The sequence below is a fragment of the Dermochelys coriacea genome, chromosome 24 (genome assembly GCF_009764565.3).
Source record: "Dermochelys coriacea isolate rDerCor1 chromosome 24, rDerCor1.pri.v4, whole genome shotgun sequence".
Classification (NCBI taxonomy): Eukaryota; Metazoa; Chordata; order Testudines; family Dermochelyidae; genus Dermochelys; species Dermochelys coriacea.
In genome coordinates, this window is record NC_050091.1 from 7756621 (window position 1) to 7782765 (window position 26145).

A 26145-nucleotide genomic window follows, 5' to 3' on the forward strand; every position below is an offset into this window, starting at 1 on the left:
GGGGTAGGAGGGCAGAGTGCTGTAGTCAGACGTGTCCCATCGTGGGTGAGTCGGTGGGAAGAGTTCCAAGAGGGGACGTTTTGGGTGCAAGATTTCACCCCAGGAAGGGATCGGTACAATTCCGTGCAGGGGTTCAAGGCGTCACGTGTTGCTTGAGCATTTCACAGTGGGGACTCACCTGCCTGGGGGATCGGAATAGAGGGTCCCCTCTGCAAAGCTGCTCTCTGCATTATTATTCCTGTCAGTTTCCCTGCATAGACCAGCCCTTTGCCCTCAGCAGGGAGTGTCTCCTGTCCTGGCTGGGTGTGCTGGGAACCAGCACTTCCCTTGCATTGTAAATCAAACCAGACCTCTGTCCCTGCCCCTTTTGCAGCCAGGCCTCCAGGATCTGTTGCCTTTAGCCCCTTCCCTCTCGCCGGCTTGCGCGGCCCTGAGCCGCCCGGCTTGGGGAGAAAGGGGAGCTATTTGTAAAGGGATTTTTACCGCAAGCTGCTTTGTGACGCCTGGCGAAAACCTTTCTACTTTCGTCCCTCTCGCTTGGCAGCACTCCTGCAGGTGGGAGATTATTACATTGACGTAAGGGAGGCAGGAGGTTAGTGATGGCTAAGCAGTATCCTTTCCCAGGTCGCCTGCCGCTCTCCGGAGCCCCGATCGAAGAGCATCGGAGCTGTGCTCACTTCCTCGGAGGCGGCAGAACTGGCTGCCGAAGGATGAGACTTTAGGCTAATGCCGAGAGCATCTGGTGGGGCCATCTCCCCAGGAGAGCCCCGTTGCTTGAAACACTGCCCCTTGAGGGGAGGCACGCTGCTCCTCGGGGTGGAGGGGACGCGGTCGTGCCTAGATGGATGGCCCTGCTTCACAGAGCTTACCATCCAAGCAGAAGGGTCACGATCCCCATGTTACAGACGGGGAAACTGAGGCTCGGGGGCGGGGAGGGGGACGAAGCGATTGGCCAACAGGCGTGTGTGGCAGAGCCAAGAATTGAAGCCGAATCACCCCAGAACTGTAACTCCAACACCCCGCGTCCCTTTCTGCCGGCAATATATCTGGGCCTCTGTCCCAGCATCCCCTTCTCAAACCAGCGGGGCCTGGGGCTGGTCATTTGTCCCATTTCATTTCCCTATCTGCAGCCTAGTCCTGCTCCTAATAGCCCTGAGCTCTGGGGCGCAGAGCTGGTGACCGGGACCTTGTATTGACCAGCAGGGTCGCTTGGCCTTCCCAGGAGCCCTCAGCAGGGCAACTGCTGCACAGCTGGGCTGTGTCATTGCAAACATCTGGGCCGTGGGACCGCCCCACCCCTCCCTGGGCGGACCAGACGCAGCAGCCAGCCCTAGGAAGCCAGAATCCAGCCTGTGGCAGTGGGGTGGAGAGGGTATGTGGCACCGACTGGCACGTGGTGTTAGCAGCTTCCCAGTAATTTCTCTGCAGGGTTTTTAGTTAGTTAGTTTTTTGTCCTCCTTGATGTTGGCAGGAATTCGCAGCAGAGCCCAGGGAAGGGTTGGGCTGGAGGAGGCTGCATCTGGCCTGGCGGTGCCATGCAGTGGGCTCAGTTGTGGGTCAGGTTTACACCCCGCTGCACATGGTGAACGGCAGGCTTCAGCCTGAAGACCCCCGGCCCAAGGTTCCCCCCACAGCTCTGCCGGTGTCCCTCAATCCTACTCCCCACCCCCCTGCTCTGCCAGTGCCCCCCAATCATGACCCACAGCCCTCTGTTTTCCAGACCTGCCCATGCACCCCAATCTGGCCCATATTCTCCTCTGCTGTTCCTGCCCTAATCTCAATTCAGCTCCGGCTGTGTTATACTTGGAGGGAAGCAGCCACTAGTGGGTAGAGCAGAGAGGGGTTGGAGGCAGGACTCCTGGGTTCCCACTCTGCCACTGACTTCGTACAAATATACGATACTGGGCAAGTCACTCCCTCTCTCTGCCCCGCTGTGATGTGGGGTGCAGTTCACATTTGAAAAGCTCCCTGTTATTCTTCCAGGCTGGTTTCTCAGCTCACTGGCGGTCGCCCTGGCGCGAATGACGACTGTTCGGTGGATGGTATCTATGATTTGGACATGCACTTCTTGGCAGTGTGAAATCCCCGCCAGCCATGTCAATTTGCCATCCATCCCAATTTACACTCCTGCATTGCAGCTAATGCTATATCTGGGTTTAGGTCTCCAAGGTTGAAAACTGCAATCTTTCCGTTGTCTGTTTAAGTTGTGAGGCAGAGACCGTCTCTCATTGTGCGTCTGTGCAGCTCCTGGCACAACAGGACCCTGATCTCAGCTGGGCAGGGACTGTCTCTCGTTGTGTGTCTGTGCAGCACCCGGCGTGGCGGGGCCCTGATCTCAGCTGGGCAGGGACTGTCTCTGGCTGTGTCTGTGCAATGCCTGGCAGAACGGGGTCCTGATCTCAGCTGGGGCAGGGACTGTCTCTCGCTGTGTGTCTGTGCAGAGCCCAGCACCACGGTGTGCCGATGGGAGCTGTTTGGGAATTTTTTCAACAAAATGTTTTTTGGCCAAAAAACGCTAATTTTTTGGAAAGTGAAGTTGGCTGAAACGTACCGGGTTTGATGAAACTTTTGCTAGGCAGGTTTCTCAAGTCCGGGGTGGAATTTCTGGAGGGGGAAACCCCAGCATAGCCAATGGCCTAGTGGTTGGAGCACTCCCCCGGGGCATACAAGACACAGATTGAAATCCCTTCTCTGCCTGATTCAGAGCAGGGACTTGAACTTGGGCCTTCTGTGCCCCATAACCACTAGGGCATGGGGTATTCTAAGGTCTCCCCCTGGGGTTCTGTAGAAGATTCCCAGAGCTCTCTGTGCCCCCCCCCATGTGGAATCAAACTGAATGCGACTCATTTTGAGGTTTTGACGAAATTGAATTCTTGTTTTCTGGCCCGGTCCCGGCCCTGATCTTGGCAGGGGCGTTTCTGTGCCTCCATCGCACAACCAGGCAGTACCAGGAATAATCCAGATGCTGAAACAGCCCATCTGGATCTGAACCGAGGAGCGACTTGGTTGCTGTCCAACAAGCTGCTCTCGGCTGAGGGACCAGCAAAGCAGCTCTGGGCTCTGTGTCCCACCCCCGCTTCCAGCAATCTGCTGCTGCAGCACCTTGCACAGCAACAGTTGGCACATCCCTGACTTCCCCGCTCCTAACCGGGGAGAGCTCTGATCCCTGTGCCAGCAGGGTGTGTGTGTTGGTCGTTATGTAATAGCTGCCTACTGAGGGCGTGTTGTTTGCCTAGGTGTGAGATTATACAAGAGCTGTGGGTTCTGGATACTCCCTGTGCAGATCACAGGAGCCAGAGTCCTGAGTGCCGACCATTACGCCATGGGAGCAGCTCTCCTGGGCGGGGAGAGGGTATCCGGCCGCTGGCCTGGGGTTCTAGAGAGATGGGTTTGAATCCTGGCTCTGCTGCTGACTTTTTGTACGAGCCCTGGCAGGTCCCTTCCTCTCACAGGCATCAGTTCCTCCGTCTGTAAAATGGGGAGAAATCAGCCTGCCTTTGTGTAGTAGATTGTGAGCTCTGTGGGGCCGGCATTGTCTCTCGCTGGGTGTCTGCAGCGCCTGGCACAATGGGGCCTTGATTTCAGGTGGAACAGGAACTGTCTTCGCTGTGTGTCTGTGCAGCGACTGGCGCAGCAGGGCCCTGATCTCAGGTGGAACAGGGCCTGTCTCTTGCTGTGTGTTTTTTGCAGTGCCTGATACAACTCTTCTAAGCGCTGCTGTAATATAAATTATAATGACTTGGGATGTGGTTCTCTGTGGGCTTTTGCAGGGGCCTCGGATCATGGATTTCTGCTGTTTTTTCCCCTCCGCCATGTGGGCAGGGCTTTGGGCTTCCAGCAGTGAGCTACTGGCAGTATCCCAGCTGAGCCTGGCTGGGTATGAACCTGGAACGTTCTGTGCTACAAACACCATCTTCTAACCCTGGAGCTAAAGGAGCAACGCCATTAGCGGGTAGCTATAGTAGACTCTTATCCTCTTAGACAGACCAGCTACTAGAGGGGGAACAGAACCCTACACTCTCCTAGCGAGGCGTTATTATTACTGCCTGCGCTGAGCCCCAGGCATGGACCAGAACCCAGGGCGCTAGGCGCTGTACAAACCCAGACCAGAGATGGTCCCTGCCCCAAAGAGCTGACAGTGTGAGATGGGGCATCTGTCCTGTGTTGGTTCTTGGGACTGAGGGAGAGGGGAGATGCCAGATCCTTTAATCCCTAGATTGCGAGTTCACCCCCGGCCCACATTGTAGGCACGAGGTGACTCAAGGACTGGGAGTGAGCACCCCAGGTGAGGGGGTCCCTCCAGGTTGGCAGGGGAGCAGTACAAGGTTCGCCTGTTGTCTGCAGAACTGCCAGTCCAGCATGTAAACAGCCAGACCAGGTAGGGGGGCTGCAGAGGGCAGCGCTGCTAGCCGACGTGAGGCTGCTTGTGTCAGGCGCAAACCCTCTGGCGCTGCCCTGGAAGAGCTGGTGCTGCCAGCCAGCTCCCAGAGGGTGGCTGGATGGCAGGGCCACTCGGCAAGCAAACGGGGCACCAGCCCAAGCATCAGCCCCAATCAATGGCTGCGACTCCCCAGCGGGGGCAGGCTGAGAGCTGGCAAGCTAAGGGGCACTGCGGGGGATGTCTGGGCCCGGCAGCCTCCTTAGAGCATCACCCTCTGGGCTCCTGCAGTGCAGGTTGGGTTGGAGTCCCTGTCACTCCGCCGGAGGGGAGCCCAGTGCTGCCCCTTCCCCCCTGAGTTTCGTGTAGCGTTGCTGTGAGACTGTTGTAAAGCCCCGTTTCCTCACCCCAAAGGTGGCTGCATCTCAGTGCTGGGCAGGGGATGCCTGTATGAACAGCCCTGGTGCCCCACCCCAGAGGTGGCTGCATCTCCATGGTGGGCAGGGGATCCCTGTATGAACAGCCCCAGCGCCCCACCCCAGAGTGGCTGCATCTCAGTGTGTGCTCCAGACTGGGATAAAAAGCTGTTGGGAGGCAACGTGGCTGCTGGGTGTGCAGGCGATGGCTGCGAGGGGTCCCAGGCCCCATGTCTGTTCAGGTGCCTCCCTGCGCTGTGACTCAGACACGTGTGGCTGGCAAGTGGCCAAGGCACAGGAGCTGGATTATGTAAGCAGGGAGTTCAGGCAAGGCCAGCGTGGGGGTTGGGCCACACTCCCCCACCCTGTCCTGCTTCCCCTTATTCAAACCCCACCCAGCAGGGGGCAGCAGGCAGCTGAGTGGGCACGGGGTGGCATGGTGGGGCTGACAGTACAGGGGTGCCTAGGGGCCCCGACCTGGATCAGTGTGCTGAGTTCTGCGTTTGACCTAGAGTGGGGTCCCAGTTGTGTCAGTGCTGCATAGATCCCACCCACCCACACATGCTCACCCTGAGATCGGGGTCCCCCTTTGTGCCAGGCGCTGCCCAAACCCAGACCAAGATCAGGCTCGCCACAGGAACCCAGGGATTGTACAGGCTCAAGTTCCAAGATCAGGGGCCCCATGGGGACGGGACCCAGGACTGGGCCTTACAGGCCCCAGGACTGAAATCAGGCCCCCCACGCTCCAGAATGAGACAGTCGCTGTCCCGCAGAGCCCACAGCCCAGGGGGGTACAAGGCCGGGGAGAATCTCGTCTCTTTCGGCCTGAGATTTTTCCTCAATTCTTCTCTATCTTGTGCCACTAACTCTCGGCCCCGCACGTGGCCGGTGCTTGAGCCCTTCTGACTGGAGGCTGGCTGGGCTGCCAGATGGGACGAGAGCACCATGGTTCCTGCCACAAATTCAAAACCTGCCCCCCCACCCGCCCGCCACACCCACACTGCGAAAGGCCCATGGGCGCTGGCTTAAACTGGGCCAGCTCTGCTTGGGCCTGAGGGGGTGGGAGGCTTGGAAAAGGGAAATAAACTAAAAGCTGCAGGAGTAGACTCTGGGATTCTCTGCCCATCAGGTGCCCGGTGCCACGGCTGACCCGCCCTGAGGGGGATCGGTCCCCCTGTTACTCCCCCGAGGGGGATCAGACCCCTCGATAGTTCCCAGGAACAAGGGTCTGTGCTGGGCCCCGTCTCAGAGCCCCTTACTCCCCCAGGTCCATGGGCCACAGCACTGGCTGCTGTGAAGTGTCTCTGCCCTTGAGTGGGGAGCATGTCCCAGATGGGGAGAGGGCCGTGAATTGGGGGGGGGCAGGAGGGAGGTCCCCACTTCAAGCTTCAGCACAGCGAGCCGGGACAGTCTCAGCTTCTAGTAGGGCAGGGCCCCCTCCAGCCCCCCAAACCACCAGCTGTTTGGGAGAGAAAGGGCCAGGCCCGAGGCCAGACCCATTTCCTCTGCAGACGGGGCTGGACTCTCCCAGCTGCAGCAGGGGACACACGGGACCCTGAGTGCACCTTGAAGCCCCAACTGCCCCCCTGGGGGAGCTCTCCCCACTTGGCCAGCTCCGTCCTGGGGTACCAGCCCCAGCCCTGTGCAGAGATGGCCCCGGAGCCAAGGGGGTTAAGGTGAGGAGCGAAAATAGCAAAGCGGCTTAGAAGGGTGGCATGGTGAACGTGTGGCTTTCTCCAGGCTCAGCACTCAGGGACGCTCAGCAAGCTAATCAGATTGATTTTCCCTTTTGCGGGGGCGGGGGGGGTGGAGGCGCAATTAACCCTTTGTTGTAGCCCACAGGTCGGGATTGAGGGGCACTGACTGAGCTGGAAGGGGCAGGGCTGGGCTAGCAGGGGGCTGTGGGTCAGGATTGAGGGACAGCGACAGAGCGGGGGGGCAGGGCTGGGATAGCAGGGGGCTGTGGATCAGGACTGAGGGTCAGCGGCAGAGCTGGGGGGGCAGGGCTGGGATAGCAGGGGCTGTGGGTTGGGATTGAGGGGCAGCAGCAGAGCAGGGCGGCAGGGTTGGGATAGCAGGGGGCTGCGGGTTGGGATTGAGGGGCAGAGGTGGGGGGGCAGGGCTGGGATAGCAGGGGGCTGCGGGTTGGGATTGAGGGGGGGCAGGGCTGGGATAGCAGGGGGCTGCAGGTTGGGATTGAGGGGCAGCGGCAGAGCGGGCGGGGGCAGGGCTGGGCTAGCAGGGGGCTGTGGGTCAGGATTGAGGGGCAGCGGCAGAGCGGGGGGGCAGGGCTGGGATAGCAGGGGGCTGCGGATTGGGATTGAAGGGCAGCAGCTGGGGGGGCAGGGCTGGGATAGCAGGGGCTGTGGGTTGGGATGGAGGGGCAGCGGCAGAGCGGGGGGGCAGGGCTGGGATAGCAGGGGGCTGCGGATTGGGATTGAGGAGCAGCGGCGGGGGGGCAGGGCTGGGATAGCAGGGGCTGTGGGTCGGGATGGAGGGGCAGCAGCAGAGCGGGAGGGCAGAGCTGGGATAGCAGGGGGCTGCGGGTTGGGATTGAGGGGCGGCGGCGGGGGGGCAGGGCTGGGATAGCAGGGGGCTGCGGGTCGGGATTGAGGGGCAGCAGCAGAGCGGGGGGGCAGGGCTGGGATAGCAGGGGGCTGTGGGTCAGGATTGAGATATTTCTCCCACTATCCCAGCTGTGGGCTCCCTAGGTCTGCCGATGCCCCCTCAGCCCCCACCCTCTATCGCAGTCATCACCCCCCGCCCCACCGCCACACACCCAGCTCTGGGATGTACTTTGGTTCCTGGAGGGGGAGGGGAAGTGGAAACTCTCTAAGTAACTTACAAAGCGCAGGGGAGGGGAGGGGGGTGGGTGGGTGCTGGGGGAGGCTGAGGGGGAGTGTGCTGTGTCTCCCTGGCTCAGTCCCAGGGGGCACGAGGTTTCGTGCTGCCCAGGTTCAGGTGCTGTGGGGCGCAGGCAGGCTGGGCTGGGTTGTGCTCTGCCCCATGTGATTCCTAGAAGAACTGACCCCGCAGGGTCCTAGAGCATTGCAGGCCTGGCCCTGCCAGGAGCCTCGGGGAGTGTCCACTGCAAGTCCCGCAAAACTCCCCCAACTGTGTCCACATATCTATTCAGGGGACACCATCATAGGGCCTAATCACATCAGCCACACTATCAGAGACTCGTTCACCTGCGCATCTACCAATGTGATATGTGCCATCATGTGCCAGCAATGCCCCTCTGCCATGTACATTGGCCAAACTGGACAGTCTCTACGTAAAAGAATGAATGGGCACAAATCAGACGTCAAGAATTAGAACATTCAAAAACCAGTCGGAGAACACTTCAATCTCTCCGGTCACTCGATTACAGACCTGAGGGTGGCAATTCTTCAACAAAAAAACTTCAGAAACAGACTCCAACGAGAGACTGCTGAATTGGAATTAATTTGCAAACTGGATACAATTAACTTAGGCTTGAATAGAGACTGGGAGTGGATGTGTCATTACACAAAGTAAAACTATTTCCCCATGTTATTTCCCCCCCCACCCCCCACTCAGACTTTCTTGTCAACTGCTGGAAATGTCCCACCTTGATTATCACTACAAAAGGTCCCCCCCGCCCCTGCTCTTCTGCTGGTAATAGCTCATCTTAACTGATCACTCTTGTTACAGTGTGTCTGGTAACACCCATTGTTTCATGTTCTCTGTGTATATAAATCTCCCCGCTGTATTTTCCACTGAATGCACCCGATGAAGTGAGCTGTAGCTCACGAAAGCTTATGCTCAAATAAATGTGTTAGTCTCTAAGGTGCCACAAGTCCTCCTTTTCTTTTTGCGAATACAGACTAACACAGCTGCTGCTCTGAAACCGTTTATTACTGAGTCACTTATTAATCCTCCTGATAACCCTACCCAGTCACTGGCTTATTAATCAGGGTATTTGGTATGAGCTTATGGGGAGAGATAATCAATAAGCGATGGCTCCCACTGAGTAATGACCAGCTCCGGTCTTTCCTCTTGGCTCGCCTCGGCAGCTTGCAGCACCCCCCTGCCACCCTCCCCTCTGGCCTTGGTGCGTGCAGCCTGCTGCAAGCCAGTACTCCGAGCCTGGGGCTTTGCCATCTCACCCCTCCCCCCCTTGGCATCTTGTCCCCTCCCTCCCTGCCATCCCGCATTCGCTTCCCCCCTTTGCTCAGCCCGTGGTCCCAGCCTCCAGCACCCACCTGGTCTATTCTCTCACCATCCCCTTGGCGCTCTCTCCTGTGCAGCCCCGCGCTCCCGGGAGGAGCTCCCTGCGAACCTCCGCACAATGAGCTCATCTCCTCCCGCACGGCCCTCCTTACACCTTCAGAACGCCTCCGCCGGGGCTGGCCTGCCACCATGCTGCGAGCCCGGCCCCCCAGCCTGAGCAGAGGGGGTTCACTGAGCTCCCCCAGCTGCCTGGGTCCGGCTGGTCTTGTGTTTAGATTGTCAGCACGTTGGGGCGGGGGCCGTCTTTGTTCTGGATTTGTACAGCGCCTGGCGCCAGGGGGACCTGGTTTGTGACTGGGGCTCCTAGGGGCTACTGTAATATACCTAATCAATAATGTACAGCGCCTAGCACTGTGGGGACCCGGTTCACGAATGAGGTGCCTCGGTGCTACCCCAGTGCAAACAGCGATAATAATATTGTTTTGACATACCAAGCACTGCGTGTGCGTCATTCCGAGATGCTCTGGTTGGTCCCTGCTGTAAGGTCTGCAATGGGGCATGGGGTCACTTGCACTGAAAGGGGGAGGTGCTGGATAAATTGGGATGGGGAATGGGTTGTAGAGCGTTTCTCCTGGAGGGTCTAGTGGTTAGAGCGGGGGGGTGAGAGCCAGGACTCCTGGGTTCTATTCCCAGCTGTGGGAGGGCAGTGGGGGCTAGTTGAGGGGAATTGGGGGCTGGGAGGACTGGTAATCAGTCCCCTGGGTTCTATTCTGAGGGGCTGGGAGCCATGCTTGGTGCCTCAGTTTCCCCATGAAGCTCCAGTAGCCAGCAGGCTCTTGGGGGGGATGCCTGCAGGGGTCCTGCTGCTGCTGCCGTCTCACCCCGTCTCTCTCTTGGTTGCAGGCCCGATCGCCATGAAGAAGACGCACACCTGTAAGTACAGTGCCTGCCAACGGGCCTCTCCCCCTTTGCACTGCGCCAGGCATCCTGTCCCAGTGCGGATCGCGGGCCCTGCCCCTAATTGTCTACAGAGCACAAGGGAGATCTGCAAAGCCCAGCACAGCTTAGACCCTCTCGGCTCACATGGGGATGTGCTGTAGCAGAGGCAGCATGGTCTAGTGGGCTGAGCAAGGGGACTAGGACTCCTGATACTGTTGAAATCAAGCCAGGCACCCACACCGTGCCTCAGTTTCCCTCCTGTACAGTGCGAACAGGGATACCTGGCCAACTCTCCGGAGTTGGGCAGTTCTTTGCTCCTGATTATGGTTCTGCTTATAAAGGGCTAATAAGCAAGGGAGAGGTTGGTTAATTAATTATAGAGTCTTGTAATACCCAGGAGCTCAATAGCTGGTTGATATTAGTCTGTGGTCCCTTCTCACAATGTAGATGCAGCCAGCTCACGCCTGGAACAGGCTTATGGCGTCTGTTCATCCTTTGTTGCAGCAGGATAGAGTTACCATTGAAACTCGTTTACCACTTAGCAGCTGGCTTTGTCTCAGGGCTCTAAAACCCACCGGCTGGCTTGGATTGCTGTCGGGCCTCGCCAGGGTGGGGGGGGGCAGGGCTGCAGATCCAGAGTGGGCATTATTTGATCCAGGGGTTCCTGAGATACAGCCCCCCTGAAAAGTCACGTGACAGCCAAATGTTAGGGGTTTTAAGGGGAAGGGGGCGATGGGGGGACAAAGAGCCCTTGGCATGGGGGGAAAAGGGCACCCAGAGCCCCTGGCATGAGGGAGGAGGGGAAGATGGGATGCAGGAGAAGGGGAGGGTGAGGGTTGACACGGGGGGAAGGGGAGGGAGGCGCCCTGGGAACGGGTGGCGAGAATGGAGAGCTGCAATGAGCTCGGCCGACGCAAGCTACTCAAAGCCGGCGTGGGACGTTGGTCCAGAGCCCCCCAGGTTCCTCCCCACGCAGGGGGTGCCAGCACTGAGCGTGAGTCTTTAGGGACTGTCCCGTCCTGCCCCGGGAGGGGTGAGATCTTTAGCAGGTGGTGGATCAGCCTTGTCCCAGCTTTGACCAGCCGGTGTGTTGGGGCATGAGCAGGCGCTGCTGGGAGAAGCAGAACGGAGGCCAAGAACCCCCCGCCCCCTTCCCACCTTGCTCTCAGGAGAGGAGCAGACAGAGCTTGTATATATTACACCCAGCTCTTCCTGTATTTGCTGTTCCAGCATGGCTCCCTGTCTCTTCATCTGGGCCGACGGAAATGGGGACAACGCTGGGGATATTTCCAAACAGGGCTGGGTAAACACCATCCTTGCAATATCGGCTTTGCAAGCCTCTTGCGTGCCAGATTTCTCTGGCATCTGTGCCTGCCAACCCCCGCAGCAGCAGCCAGCGCTTGGTGCCGCACAGAAAGGCTCCGGGTCCAGTCCTGTGATGCTGCCCTGTGATTCCTTCCTGACCCTGAAGGCCTGAAGCATGGGAGTTGCCATCATTAAAGTATCGTCTGGTGTGCTCTGTCTCCCTCTGGTGGCTGGATTATGCCAAGAGGTCGACTCGGCTGCTGCTTTTGAGCTAACAGACGAGCTGCAGCCGAGGCTCGTGCATTCGGAACGAGGGGGCTGTGGGTTCGGTGGCTAGCCCGCCCTGCCTTGGCAAGCCCCAGGTCTGGGTACCCGCCTGTCTGCAGCAGGCATCCCGGAGGTGCACAGCCCCTGCCTTTCCTTTTCTCGGCAGGCTGCCCTGTTTAACCCCGTGCTGCTGGGGCTGGCTGGGCCTAGCTGCGCCTGCCAGTGGGAGGGAAGGGGGGCCCATTTCTCCCTGGCTCTGCCTGGGGGCTCCCTCTCAGCCAAAGCCCCTGCAGTGCACGGTAAAGGAGAGTGCTGCGGTGAGCGGCAGGTTTGGTTTTCACAGCGCTGCGGTTAACTTGTCCCGAGGTGTGAACGCTCCCGGTTGGGGGGGGAGCGGGGAGGAGAAGGAAGCCCGGAGGGGGGTTGTTCTCTCCCCAGCCCACCTGCTGCAGAGGCTGGTCTCCCTCCCCCCACCTCGCCACAGGGAGAGAACCAAAGCACAGCTGCCCCGGGGCTGAGCTGGTGGCGGGGGGCCCCACAGGCCACTTCCTCGGGAGGGGTGGGGGATCTGGCTGGGGGGATGGGGACCATGCCAAGGCAGCAGGGGTTGTATCAGCTGAGCCCTTCCCAGCGGGCCGTGCGGCTCCGTTGGTGTCTGTGTCGTGCCCGGGAGGGAGTGGGTGAGGGCGGGCGTTAGCAGGGCCCTGGTTGGCGCAGGCGGTTGTCGTGGGGCGGGAGATCCTGCTGCCTTTCTGGTTCGAGCCCTGCTTTCATGAACTGAGGGGGGCCAGGTCCCATCTGGCTCCTAGGGGACCCCTCCCTGCACCTCCTCCAAGACGAGGACCCTGAGCTGAGAGACCAAAGGACTCGGTGAGCCATGGGCACCCATCTCACCCCTTGCAGGGCCTAGGCATTTCAGGAGGCCTGTATTGCTGTGGGGTGCCCCTCGGCCGGGGCCTGCTTTGCTGCTCTTCAGAGACAGCAGGTGTCTGTGCCCCCCGGAGCTGCACACCCTACCGATGCATCGGGCCCCTGCCGCCAGGGTTGTGAACCGTCCGGAAATCTTACTGTGCAGGTGCAGGGCAAACCACAAGGGTTTCCACGGCAGGTGTGCCAGCGATCTCCCTCCACCCAGCCCTTCCTCTGCAGCCAGCGCAGAGTGGGTGTGCACTGAGCTTCGCCACGCTTTCGAATGCACGCCATCAGGGAAGCAGCATTGCCTAGCGGTCAGCTGAAGGAGGCTGGGCGGCAGGACTCCTGGGTTCTAGTCCTGGTTGTAGGAAAAGAGTGCGGTCTAGTGATTATAGCGAGGTTACTATGAGTCAGGACTCCTGGGTTCTGTTCCCAGCCCTGTCTGGGACTTGCTGATGGCGGCTCTGGTGCCTTGCGGAGTCTGCCGGCAAGCTCAGGGCGAGTGGAAAGCACTGTGCCTGGTTCTGTTGATGGGAGTGTGCGGTGTTTCCCGTGTTGCCGGTGCTCCAGGGTTAGACATGCTGAGGTGATACCCGCACCGTGCCACGGCCTGGCCAGGATCCGTGCATTTTGTATGCCAGGCGGCGATGCTGGGGAAGCTTGAGAAGCACAGAGAGGATTGGTATATAAAGAGCCTGTGGCCCAGGAACTCAGTGTAATTCACTAGGAGAGAATTGGAGAGATTTTAAAGGGCTGGGATTGTATTTAGTATTTTTTCAGCTACCCCATTTGGATCAATAGCGGTGTAGATTTGCCTGGCACCCAGTAAAATCCACGTTAACCTCCTCGTCTATAAAACCCTGGTTCGTTCCGTTCGGCCCTGCTAATATTCCCTTGCATACAAAATTCTTCTCGTTTCCTTTGTCCCACCCTGTTGTGTTGAACGGCTCCCACGTTCCACACCAGAGGTGGTTGCATTGCAGCGCCGTCACACGCCCCACATTCCTGAAGTGTGCTGGGCTGCAGGGTGCTGTGGACAGGGCGGATGCGGTGCTGCCATTCATGTCGGGGTGGGTGACTTTCCCTGTGTCACTGAGGCTTGCACAGCTCCGGGATGCAGAGCTGAGGTGCTGATGTGTCTCGCGCCTGGGGCTCAATCCGCAGGTGGGTTACCTTTTCCTCTACTGGTGGAGGAAAGACGGCACACAAAACGCACGGCTGCTCACCGTAGCCTTGCTGGCCTCCTTGTCCTCCCACCCTGCTGCACTGCCCATCGGTGTAGCAGCTTCAAGCCTGACGCAGCTAACAACTCACCACATGGCCAAGCTCGGGCCCTGGGAGCAGAGTTGAAGATTCTGCCCTCTGGGCTGTGGCTGGAGGGAAAGCAGGTCACTAAATGACACCAGAAGTTGCGGGGGGGGGGGGGGGGGGGAGATGCGTGTATCTATATACACACATGATTTAGTTGGTGTTGGTCCTGCTTTGAGCAGGGGATTGGACTAGATGACCTCCTGAGGTCTCTTCCATCCCTAATATTCTATGATTCGATGATATAAACAGGATTTGGTTAAATTCACTGCAGGATTGAGGCACCTGGGTTCTGCTCCTGACTCTGGGAGGGTAGTGTGGCCTAGTGGTTAGAACACGCTGCCAGGAGCCAGAACTCTTGGGTTCTCTCCTAAGCCCTGGACGGAAGTGATTCAAATTGGGCGGCTGGGAACCAGAACTCCTGGATTTGTCTCTTGCCAGCTCTGGGAGGAGAGTCGGGGGCTAGTGGGTAGCTCCAGGGGCGTGGAATCAGGACTCCGGCACCCTCTCCCCGGCTCTATCCAAGGGATGGAGTCTAGAGAAGATTGAGTGGGGAAGGCTGGAAGAAGCAGCATGTTGCAGGGCAAGTCACCCCCCCCCCCCGCGCCCTCTGCCCCCCCTCCCCCACACACACTTTGCGCAGAGCCTCAGGCTCCCTGATTGTGAAATGGGGAGCCTGGTGCCCAGTGCTTAATTTGTGCCAGGGTTTGCCAGGGCTGAGCCCCGGCACCTCTGGGCCGGGCAGGTGGGAGCCCCGGCACCTCTGGGCTTGCCATATCAGTTATGAAGGTAAAAATGTGCTTGAGCCCCGGCACCTCTTTCCTTACAAATCAAGCGCTGCTGGTGCCGACCCACTGCCCCGGGGGGCTAGGAGTATATCGGCAAAGAGCCCCGTGCCGGAGAAGGGGGCGCAGGTTTTAATGCAGGAGAGAGTCACGGACTGTCGCCGGAGAAGCACAGGCTGGCCGGGCCCAGGGCTCGAACCCCCGGCCATGCTGCCCCCCTCTCCCCCAGCCCATCTCACTCAGCAATGGAAACTCGGCCTCTTGTGGCTTGTGGCTTTGGAACTTTCCAGTCGGCTGCCATTGGTTAGCCCCAGTGCATGGCGGGGGCCCTGATTGGCCGGGGGGGACGCCTGTCAACCGGTCTTGCAAAGCCACCTGTGCTGGCAAGGCTGCTTTCAAATGCAAGCAGCCCTGGGCAAAGCATGGCACCCCGGGCCCCGCGCTGAGCTCCCCAGCTGGCAGCCAGAGGCAGGTGCTGCCGGTGCCCTCCCCAGCCGAAGCCGCCCCACAGAGCCGCTCACGCCGCCGGCACCATGAGAGGTGGGTGGTTTTGGGGGGAGATGGGAGATAAAGGGCCACCTGGAGCAGCAAGCTGGAGGGCTCCGAGCTGAACGGCCCTGGTGCATGGCACAGACGCAGCCCTGTCTGCCTGCCTGTGGCGGCGAGCGGGGGTTACGGCTCAGGGCTGGCAGGCGGGATGTCTGGGTTCTCGCGCTCTGGTCTAGAGGGGAGCAGCGTCTAGTGGTTAGAGCAGGGGGGATCAGAGATCAGGACGCCTGGCTTCTCGCACCCTGCTCTAGCGGAGAGCGGGGTCTAGTGGTTAAAGCAGGGGAGATCGGAGATCAGGACTCCTGGGTTCTTGTGCCCTGCTCGAGCGGGGTCTAGTGGTTAGAGCAGGGGAGATCGGAGATCAGGACGCCTGGGTTCTTGTGCCCTGTTGAGCGGGGTCTAGTGGTTAGAGCAGGGAAGATCGGAGGTCAGGATGCCTGGCTTCTCGCGCCCTGCTCTAGCGAGGAGCGGGGTCTAGTGGTTAGGGCAGGGGAGATCGGAGATCAGGACTCCTAGGTTCTCATGCCCTGCTCTAGCGGGGAACGGGGTCTAGTGGTTAGGGCATGGGAGATTTGAGATCAGGACGCCTGGGTTCTTGTGCCCTGTCTAGCGGGGAGCGGGGTCTAGTGGTTAGAGCAGGGGAGATCAGAGGTTAGGACGCCTGGCTTCTTGTGCCCTGCTCTAGTGGGGAGCAGGGTCTAGTGGTTAGAGCAGGGGAGATTGGCGATCAGGACTCCTGGGTTCTCGTGCCCTGCTCTAGCAGGGAGTGGGGTTTGGCAGTCAGGGAGCAGGGTCTAGTACTTAGAGCTGGGATGTAGCAGTCATGAATCCGGGTTTCTCTTGCCCCTCTCTAGGAAGGTGTGGGGTCTGGTATGTAGCAGATGGGTGGTAGTCAAGTCTCCGGGGCCCAGATTGTCAAAGGGGGCTAGTGATTTTGGGAGCCTGACTTGAGACACTGTGACGGGGCCAGACTCAGATCATTCAGGACAGCTGCTCTATGTAGATCAGGCTCCTTTAAGGGGCTCCCCGAAACAGTAATTGCTTTGGGAAATCTTGGCCCCTTGTTTCTTGCTCTGTGAGGGAAGTAGGGTCTAGCAGTTAGTGAGTTAGACAATGGAGGCTGGGAGTCAGGACACCTGGGTTCTGTCCCGGCTCTGGGAGGAGAGTGGGGTTTTGTGGTTGGAGTAGAGTGGGGCCAGGAAGTGAGGACACTTGGGTTCCGTGCCTAGTTCTGCTGCTCGCTCTCTGTGGGACCTTGAACAAAGCACATCCCCCCCGTCCGTGCCTCAGTTTCCCCATCTGTAAAACGGTGAAAAAAGTCTGACCGGCTCGCTGGGGGGTTGTTGCGAGGCTAAATCGATTTACATTGGCAGGTCATTTCCTGTCCCTCGGACAGAAGGCACTAAGTACATCCAAAATCTTCCTTCAGGTGGGGAAGGCCTGGCTCGGGGGTGAAGTGGGGGCTGAAGTCCAGCTTCTACCAGCCACGACCCATCCGGATGCAGCTTTTCAGAGCAGCTCAGGGTGTTGGGTGCGTGCGGGTGACGGGTCTGTGTGCCGATGTGCATGCTAGGGAATGGTGCCACTGACTGGGTGGCAGGGCTATGGCCAGATGTCGAGGGGCCTCTGGGTCACTAGGATCCCAGAGGGGGTCAAGGTCCAAATGGACCACGGAGATCGGGCTCCCCGCCCTCTCTTGGGCTGAGGCACATTGGAGGAGATTTTCTCAACTCCTGCTTGTTATGTGCACGGACGCCAGTCTTGGACGCTACCGATTCTATGCCTTTCCGCACTGCCCAGCTGGCTGTTTGAGAAGCCCCCTGTCATTGCAACCACGTCCCTCACGGCCTGATTTCCCCGCCGCCCCCTGCAAACCGGATCCTGATCTCGGTCACCCCCGTGGTGTAAATGTTCTGGCCATCAGTGGGGTCACTCTGCATGGTTGCAGAGAACAGGATCCAGCCCGTCAGGTTCTGAAGCTGACGTTTGGAAGGCGGAATGTAAACCGTTTCCCAAACTGGGACGTCCTCGCCTCTCGGTTCCGAAAGAGCCATGCCAGCATCACAGCCCATATGGGTTCTGGAGGAAATCCCACGGCAGGGAGCTATGGAGCCTCCCTGGGGTTTGCAGCGGGTTTGGAACAGCTGGTCTGTGAGGTTGGAGCTGCACGTTGGCAAGGGGAGCCTGCTTTTCGTGTGTGTGTGATAATGTGTCTTTGTCTTTTTTATACAAGTGTATGTCTTTGTGTGTGTGTGTGTGTGTGTCTAGATTAACAATGTGTGTATTTTGTGTGTGTGTCTCTGGAGTAATCGTGTGTGTGTGTGTCTTTGCTTTTCTGTGTACGTGTCTGTGTTTTGATATATAACATGCCTGTATGGGTCTGTCTTCCTGTCTGTGTCTTTCTTAAATATGTGCGGGGACCTTGTCTGTGTGTGTGTGTGTGTCTGTTCGGATACAGAAGATGTGTGTCTTTGTGGGTGTGTTTATTTAGACATCTTTGCTATTGTGTATATGTGTGTGTCTAGGTTTAGATAGATAATGTCTGTGTGTGTGTGTGTGTGTGTGTGTGTGTGTGTCTCTCTGGATTAATCGTGTGTATTTTTGTGTGTGTGTGAGGGCACATTGCAGCAGCTGAAACCATCTAAAGCTGCCCCATACGGCGGAGTTCCTATTGCGTCGATACACCCCTCCTTTCCCTTTTTCTTTTCGACACGGATTGGCTTCTGGTCCTGTTCCCCTCCCCCCCCCCCCCCCCGGAAGGGATACGTGTCAATTACATGCATGTCACCCCCGGCTGTGGAACAGGGAGGTGCCAGGGTGTAAATCAGCCTGCAGAAGTATCGAGGGTGAGATGGGGAGCCCGGTGCTAAGCCGGCTTCTGCAGGCCTCGCAGCTTTCGCCTGGCTCCGAGTGGTGACGGACGAATCCCCGGATACCCACAGCCCTGTGCGCTCTGGCAGAGCTCCTTGTTAGCTAATGAACTGGCCGAAAGGCCCGGAGAAAGTGGACAAGGACAGAAATAGCACGATTGCCACCCTGGTGGGAGTGTGGCATCATACACTGGGGCCGCTGCACTTGTGTCCCTGGCCGATGCCCGGTGCTCAGCACAGCTGAGCCGGTAACCCACGGCTGGGAGCAGGGCTAGATTTTAGAGAGACTGGGGTGGGTGAAGGGGCACAAGGAGCTGGTGTGGCTGGGGTGAGCCATGCGGGGAGCTGGGGGAGGGCAGGCATGAGGACCCAGTGTCCAATGGGTGGGGGGCACATGGGAAGCCATGGGGTGGTGCAGGCACAGGTACCTGGTGTCAGAGGGAGGATCTGAAGGGGGAGTGAGGAGATGGGGGGCTTGTGGGAAGCAGAGGACGTACAGGCATGAGGACCTGGCAAGGGGGGTGGGTAGCCTAGGGCGGGGGCACAAAGGTGTGAGGACCCAGTGTCAGGGAGATCAGAGGCTGGGGAGTTGAGGAGCCAGGTCTGGAGGAAGGCTGTGGGAAGCTGGAGGGGGTGGCCACAGGCACCTTGGGGAGGTGGGAAACCTGAGGGAGGGGTGTGAGGAGCCAGTGTCGGAGGGGGGGCACCTGGCACTGGGGAGGTGGAAAGCCTGTGGGGGGGGGCAGGTTGAGGAACCGATGTCTCAGTAAGGCATGTGAGAAGTTTGGGGGGGCACAGACACGGGGACCCGGTGTGTGTGTGGGAATGTGTAGGAAGCTGGGGGGGCACAAATGCGAGGACCTGGCATGGAGGAGGCAGTGTAGGAAGCTGGGGGGGGCATAGACATGAGGACCTGGCGTGGGGGAGGCTGTATGGGAAGCTGGGGGTGTGTGCAGATGTGAGGACCTGGTGTGGGGGGATGTGTGGGAAGCTGGGGGGGTGCAGACGTGAGGACCTGGCCACGGGGGAGGCACAGACATGAGGACATGGTGTGGGGGGGGGACGTGTGGGAAGCTGGGGGGGTGTGCAGACATCAGGACCTGGCTGGGGGGAGGGGGTGTGGGAAGCGGGGCGGGGCGCAAATACGAGGACCTGGTGTGGGGGGATGTATGGGAAGCTGAGGAGGGTGCAGACACGAGGACATGGTGTGGGGGGGACATGTGGGAAGCGGGGGGGGTGCAGACATGAGGACCTGGCCAGTGGGGGAGGCACAGACATGAGGACATGGTGTGGGGGGGCATGTGGGAATCTGGGGGGCACAGACGCAAGGACCTGGTGTGGTGGGGACATGTGGGAAGGTAGGGGGGCGTGCAGACATCAGGACCTGGCTGGGGGGGAGGGTGTGTGGGAAGTGGGGTGGGGCGCAGATACAAGGACCTGGTGTGGGGAAGTGTGGGAAGCTGGGGGGGCACAGATGCGAGGACCTGGTTTGCTGGGGGGGCACACAGACGCAAGGGCATGATGTGGTGGGGACATGTGGGAAGCTGTGGTGGGCGCAGACACAAGGGCCTGGTGTGGGGGGAGACATGTGGAAAGCTGCGGGGGGCACAGATGCGAGGACCTGGTGTGGGGGTGTGTGTGTGGGAAGCGGGGGGGGCACAGACGCAAGGACATGGTGTGGTGGGGACGTGTGGGAAGTGGGGGGGGACGCAGACGTGAGGACCTGGCTCGGGTGGGGGGGGCACAGAGACGCAAGGATATGGTGTGGGGGAGGTGGAAAGCCTGGGGGGCGGGTGCAAGACTGAGACCAAAGTTTTCAGCATGTGGGTGCCTGACTTTGCAGGCCTCAAAGGGCGCTGATTTCCAGGGGGCCGGGGGCTCAGCACTTTCTAAAAATCAGCCCCCTTTATGGTGTCTCAAGTGGGGCCCAGAAAACCAGGAGCCGCCTTTGAAAACCTTGTCCTAGTGACTTGTCCACACAGTCACCCAGGGAGACTCTGGAAGAGCCAGGAATTGAGCCCAGCTCCCCCAAGTCCCAGAGGCGCAACCTAACCATTGGGCTGTCCTGCCTCTCTGTTGAATTCCCCGAGGATTTAGGCAGCTGATTTTGGCAGCTCCTTTTGCAAATCCCTAGTTTAGGATCCTCAAGCCAGATAAATCCCTCTCATCCTGGTGCAAACCCGGCATAACTCCAGTGACTTCACCCCGGAGGGAAGTAACCCATAGATAACAGAGACATGGCGAGTCCCTGTCAGGGCACTGAATCCATTTTTCTGCTGTGCATGCTAGCACCCAGCTACCGGGGATCCTGCTTCTCTTCCCTTTGTTCTGTGGTTCGGCACGCCACCCTGTTTGAACTGGAACCCCTCCATATTTCAGATGGGCACTCCCTGCTTCATGCCCTGATGCTGAGTCTAGGCCCAGGATTGGAGAGCTCGCCCCCCCGCCCTTGAGGATTAGGCGTTTGGCCCCAGGGGAACAAATATCTCCTCACCTATAGAACCTTTGAATTTCCACCCAGGCTCCCAGCCTGTTCTTACGTCACTGACTCTTCAGGGACGTTTTAGACTCACTAGGCCAGATGCTCGGCTGATGTGAATCGGTGTCACTCCGTCTAATCAGCAGCGCGATGTTGATCCACAGTTGGCTGGGATCTGCCCCGTTGGTGTCAATGGGGCGATGTGGATTGACACCAGTTAGGGGGCTGGCCCATTGACGTCAATGTAGCTGTGCTATTTTACTCACACTGAGGATCTGTTCCATTGACGTCAGTGGAACCAGCTGGGGATGTGGCCCATTGACATCAAAGGAACTACGTCCATTTATGCCAATTGGGGTTCTGGCCCAGCATGTTGTTCCATTTTCTCCCCTGTGCGAGTGGAACAAATGGTCTAATTTAAAACCCCAGTGAAATTGTGTGGAGTGTCGGATGTCACGCCCCTCTCACAGGCTTTTAGCAGACCCTAAAATCGACAAGGCAAAATAAAAATATACAAAAAAGAAATTAACGAAGCTAAAATAGATAAAGGAATGGCCCATGTAGATATAGTGTAGACACCACTGAGAATGAGTACTTGTGGCACCTTAGAGACTAACAAATTTATATGAGCATAAGCTTTCGTGAGCTACAGCTCACTTCATCGGATGCATCCGATAAAGTGAGCTGTAGCTCACGAAAGCTTATGCTCAAATAAATTTGTTAGTCTCTAAGGTGCCACAAGTACTCCTTTTCTTTTTGCGAATACAGACTAACACGGCTGCTTCTCTGGAACCACTGAGAATGCAATCATATTCCTTTAGCCATTGTCTGAGCTCAAAAACACCCCGACACTGCAACCCCCCTGGCAGCGACCTTGAGCAGAAATCCAGCCCACAGATACTTAAAGTCCCAATCCAGTAGGATCTGGGCTGGGGGACCCCTGCACCCATGTGGATCTGGCCAATGTTTGTGATCTCGCTAGCTTGGCAATTTGTCACATCCATTCCTCGGCCCTGAAAACTGTTTCTTGCCCATGACGGAGGGAAATCTGATGGTTTGTGTTTCTAACTTTTTTTTTTTTTTTAAAAAAAACAAACAGCGGACGAATTTAGGGGTTTGGAACAATTGAACTCCTTTGGGGAAGGTGGATATCTTTGTTCCTTTTTGCCCCACGTACCCAGCGCTGACCTCTCTTCAGGCTGCAAATACTCTGTAGAGCGCACATTTATCGTGGGAAACCTGTAACCTTATCCCACTTCCTTACCTATGATGATTATTTATTTATATTTCAATAGCATCTCATGGCCCCAGCCGAGATCTCCGCCCCATTGTGGTAGATGCTCCATGAACACCGAGAGAGAGACAGACCCTGCCCCAAGAGCTCACAGTCTTTAAACAGACAAAACAGGCAAAGTGTGGAAGGGGAAACTGAGGCACTGATTAGGGAAGTGACTTCCCAAGGTTGCATAGCAAGTCAAGGGCAAAGCAGGGAATAGAACCCAGGAGTCCTGGCTTCCAGTCTTGCTCTAAGAACAAAGGCCAGGCTGTCTCTCAAAGCCTGGAATAAACCCCACAAGTCCTGGCTCCCTTTGTCCCCTTCTGACTCCTAGGCCACACTTTTGCTCAGAGGCAGGAATGGACCCCAGGAATCCTGGCTCCCAGTGTTGTGCCCAGATCATGAAACTCCCCCCCCCCCCCCGTCGCCTCCTTGGGTCAGCGCTCGCTCCCGGCACGGAAATTCAGCTGGGTTTAGAGCTTGTGTTAGCTCGTGCCTTCAGCTCAGACTAGCTCAAGGGGAATTTTGTTTAAACAACTTTCTGAACAGTTCCTTTCAAAGAGCCCACCCCAGCCAGCCACAAACAGCCTCCTGGCCCCCTGTAGAAGTCAAGGTGGGGCTGGGCTTTCTCTCGGCTCCAGGTTCAACCAGCCACCACAACTCTGACTCGGCTCAGCCCACCTGAGCTGGAGACCCTTTGCCCCTCACCCCCTTGCAGCCACTGCCTGTGGAGGGCCCTGGCAGCAGGCGAAACAGAACCTCAGGGCGGGAAGGGAGGGTTGTGGGTTTTCTGCATTCGATGCCACACGTACAGGTTAGTGCTGAAGAGGTGGAGGGAAAGTTGCTGATTAAGGTTTTTTTTGATCTGCTGAGGGACTCTGTGGTCTGGCTCTCCGTTCACCTCCCCTCCGCTCAGTTCATGCGCTGCTCCCAGGCTGGGGCAGTCAGATGTGTCAGCGCCTTTAACTGCTCTGGCCAGGAAAGGCAAAGCAAGAGCTGCAGAAATCTCTGATTATCAGCCCAATGGGCTCCTTCCTTCCTTGGTTTGTGGCTAGTGATGCTCGGCAGTCAGTAGCCAGATTCCCCTTTGCAGGGAGGTGCAGTTTCTTCTAAGGCAGTGGAGCCTGGTGGATTTGAACCTCCTCCCCCTGAAAACAGTCGCAAAACTACAGCCAGATCCCCAATCTCCATAGCTGGGTTAATTTCATTTTAACTGCCCCAGTTTACACTGGCTGAGGATCTGGCCTGGGCTGGTTTAGGTGGTGCAGGATCGGAGCCCTATTCACCAACGCAGTCTTCCTCCCCGCCCATCTGCCTGCCCAGCTGTTGTGGGACTCTCCTCTGTCCCTCTGCCACTTGCGGTCAAAACCGATTCCAGGCCCACCCCACCCTCTCCCGTTGCCGTTCTTTTGATGACATAACTCGCCCCATTCCACCGCGTGTGTCTGTGGGTGGCAGGAGATGGTTTCCTGAAGCCATCTGAGGGCATGGGAGCAGGAACCCCAAGCAGAGAGGGCCCTAATAACAACTGTGGGCTGCTTTTCAGACCCTGCTCCCCCTGCTGTCCCGGGACCAGGACACCTGGGTTCTATTCCTGGGCCCTCACACACCTCTCCCCTGAGCAGCCACCTGTCGGGCGTGCTCCAAGGGCAATGAGCAGCCCGAAGCCAGAGATTCCTAGAGGCCAAAGCCAGGGAGAGCCCATCGAGCCTCCTGCAGTCCACTCTCTCCAGGACTTTGGCCAGTCCTTCCATCAGGCTCCCAGGCTGTTAGACCTTCCCAGCGACTTCCAAGCACTCAGCCCCCAGCAGTATCCCTGGAGAATAACAGAAGCTGTGCTGCGCTGCGGAGAGGGGCTTAGTGGTTTGTTGTTGTTTTCTTCCCTCTAATCTTCTGGTGTGTGTTGTATACACCTGGGCAGAGCGAATACGCTACTGTCGGAATCACAGACATAAAATCAACCCACCAAGCAAAGGAATTAAAATGTTTATTCTGTGTCTATACAGTGCCCTGCAGGGCAGGGTTGCAGTCTGGGACTTCTAGTGCTACCGTAGTATACCTAATAAATAATAATGTGCAATGCTCAGCACAATTGGGTCCTGCTCTATAACAGGGGATCCTGAGTACAGATAGTATACGGGAAAAATTAGCGTATCAGTTTCTGCTTCCTTACATTTACTATCCCCTTTTATTTATCCGATACCTCTGCTGGGCTCTCAGCCCACTTCATTCTTCTCTTAAAAAACGTTCCGTTTAATAATTGGCTGTTCCAGTAATTTGTGTGTTTTTGGAATTGGTGAATTTAAAAATGATAAACCTCAAACCCCACTCCCCCAGATACAGACCTGACCTCGGCTTTCCCTAGATGCAGTGACTTACAGGATCTCTGTAAATTTGCAATAGGAAATTTCAGATCCTTTTTTCTTTCCAAGAGCCTTTTGAGAAACAACGGGCCAAATCCTTAGCTAGTGTAGATCAGTGTCATTCCATTGAAATCAAGGTAACAACCTACTTTATACACTCTGAGGATCTGACCCAAATCCTTTGCTTCAAGATGTGTTGAGGGTTTTTTCAATTAATATTTTGTGTTACCAGAAAAAAAAAGATTGCAACTCATAATACTGTTTCTAAGTGTGTCCTGCATACTTGTATAGTTTCAGTAGAATTGCTTTGAGGTTTTGCTTGTGTGTGTGTGTAGAAAATGGGGAGACATCAGGTGGATTGATTTAAATAGAAGCGATTTAAATCATCACTTTTAATCATCTTTTAAATCAGCAAATAGGAAACCTTAATTTAAATAATCAGGTTTAATTGTGCTTTGTGTTTGTCCCTTTCAGTTATCTTCCTAAAGAAAAATTGATTCTCATTGGTTAGTAACCATTAGAACATGTTGCTTTGCAACTAAAGATAGCCTTCACACAAAATTTGGTGCTGTTTTAGCTAGGAGGCTATGCTATATCGACACGCATTTATTTAAGCAATTTATTTATAGCATTTAACTTACTTTTATTCAGATTTTAAATTTTTTATGATGTTAGAAAATGGTGAGTGATGCATTTCTCATTTACTGTATATGATTAATTTTTTATTTATGATTTGTGTCAAGTTGTATATGGATGGACATTGCAATTCAAACAAAAATGCATAAAAGCAGTGTTTTCAATTTTTTTAAAGTTAGTTGAATAAAAATACCTTTAAATGTGCTGTATTCATAAGAAACAAAAATAAGTGAATCAAAACATGTTTTGTATTTCAAACTAACTGATTTTCCTGGAAGATTTTAGAACTAATAGAGTTTGTCCTCTCACACCTTAGCTTTTATTCATAGATTGGAAAAAGGAAAATAAGCTTTCCTGCTTTGTCAGCTCCCAGTTGGTTTCTTAACTTTGAATGAACTAGCGATTGAATAAACTGAAATGACGAAAGTGTTCTTTCTGCCTGTGCTCAAGAGGTTGCAGCTGTCAAAAGCTGATTTAGAACGATTTCAAACTCTAGTTGCAGGCGCATAGCCGGTGACTAACACGAATTCAGTGGTTTGACTTTCTTTAAAATTTGGCAGCTGCTTACTGCTTAATATTATTTTCTGCATTTGATTGAAATGATTTTAATAGATTATAATGAGTGTAGGTCTTAACATAGGTGCAAATTTATTTTTAAATAGTTCACTTAAAAATGTACCTGTTTTTAATTTAAATTTAAAAATATGATTTTTAAGGGTTTTTTTAAGTCATTGATTTTTATCCAGCCTGGGAGGCATGTAGAACTGGAAATCTGATGTTAGGGCCTGATTCTGCATAGCGCTGAGTGCCTTCAACTTCCATTGAAGACGTTTTGCAATCTTTATAATTATGTGTATTGTGGTTGCACCCAGGAGCCCCAGTCACCATGGTACTAGGTTTGGTACCGAGGCAGAACACAAAGATGATATGAGTTTTGCTACACATTTTCTGCCTGGGGATTGTAGCGTTTGTGGTGTGGTTTAGCGCGTGTGTAACCCAAAAGTAGATACAGCTGAATTCTGTCTGAGCTCTGATAGAATTTCCACTGATCTAAGAATTCAAAGCTCTTAGGATAACCGGTTCCCAGACTGCATCTTCTTTGTTGTGTGGTTTTCTCTCAATGTTGTGAATCCCAATAACCATTGCAGTTTCCTAAAGGCAATATATAGAAGTGACTAAACTAGCTAGCCGTGCCCCAAATCAGGGTATTTGAAATGTTGTTCTGTAGTGAAAGCAATTGTAATAACGTAGTTTGAACTGATTTGCGAAAGTGATTTCATCTCCTGTGATCAGTTAATGCAAATATATTTAACTCTTGGACAAAATATAGTTTCCTTGTCAGTGATATTCAAGCCTCTTATCTGAGACACTGAGAATATAATGAAAGTGTATTCATTGGGAGAGTGTTTTGCTTTGAAGGGAGGCGATAAACAGATACATACAGAGAGAAGAATAAAGGGTCGTAGCA

The 26145-nt window shown here is 56.0% G+C and overlaps 1 protein-coding gene across 5 annotated transcripts in view; it reads left to right on the forward strand.

The window, feature by feature from the left end:
- The window catches only part of RORC (RAR related orphan receptor C), an 80362-nt gene that overhangs the window by 11284 nt on the left and 42933 nt on the right, over positions 1–26145 (forward strand). The window contains exons 1-2 of one of the 5 annotated variants that reach the window (XM_038383330.2): positions 3771–3952; positions 9892–9921. In XM_038383330.2, the coding sequence (XP_038239258.1) occupies positions 3880–3952; positions 9892–9921 (103 nt within the window). In that variant the 5' untranslated portion in view covers positions 3771–3879. Of the gene's footprint in view, positions 1–3770; positions 3953–9891; positions 9922–12201; positions 12370–14849; positions 15045–22400; positions 22493–26145 lie in introns of those variants that run through there. The other 4 variants (XM_038383332.2, XM_043502217.1, XM_043502216.1 and 1 more) reach the window with 4 other exon arrangements.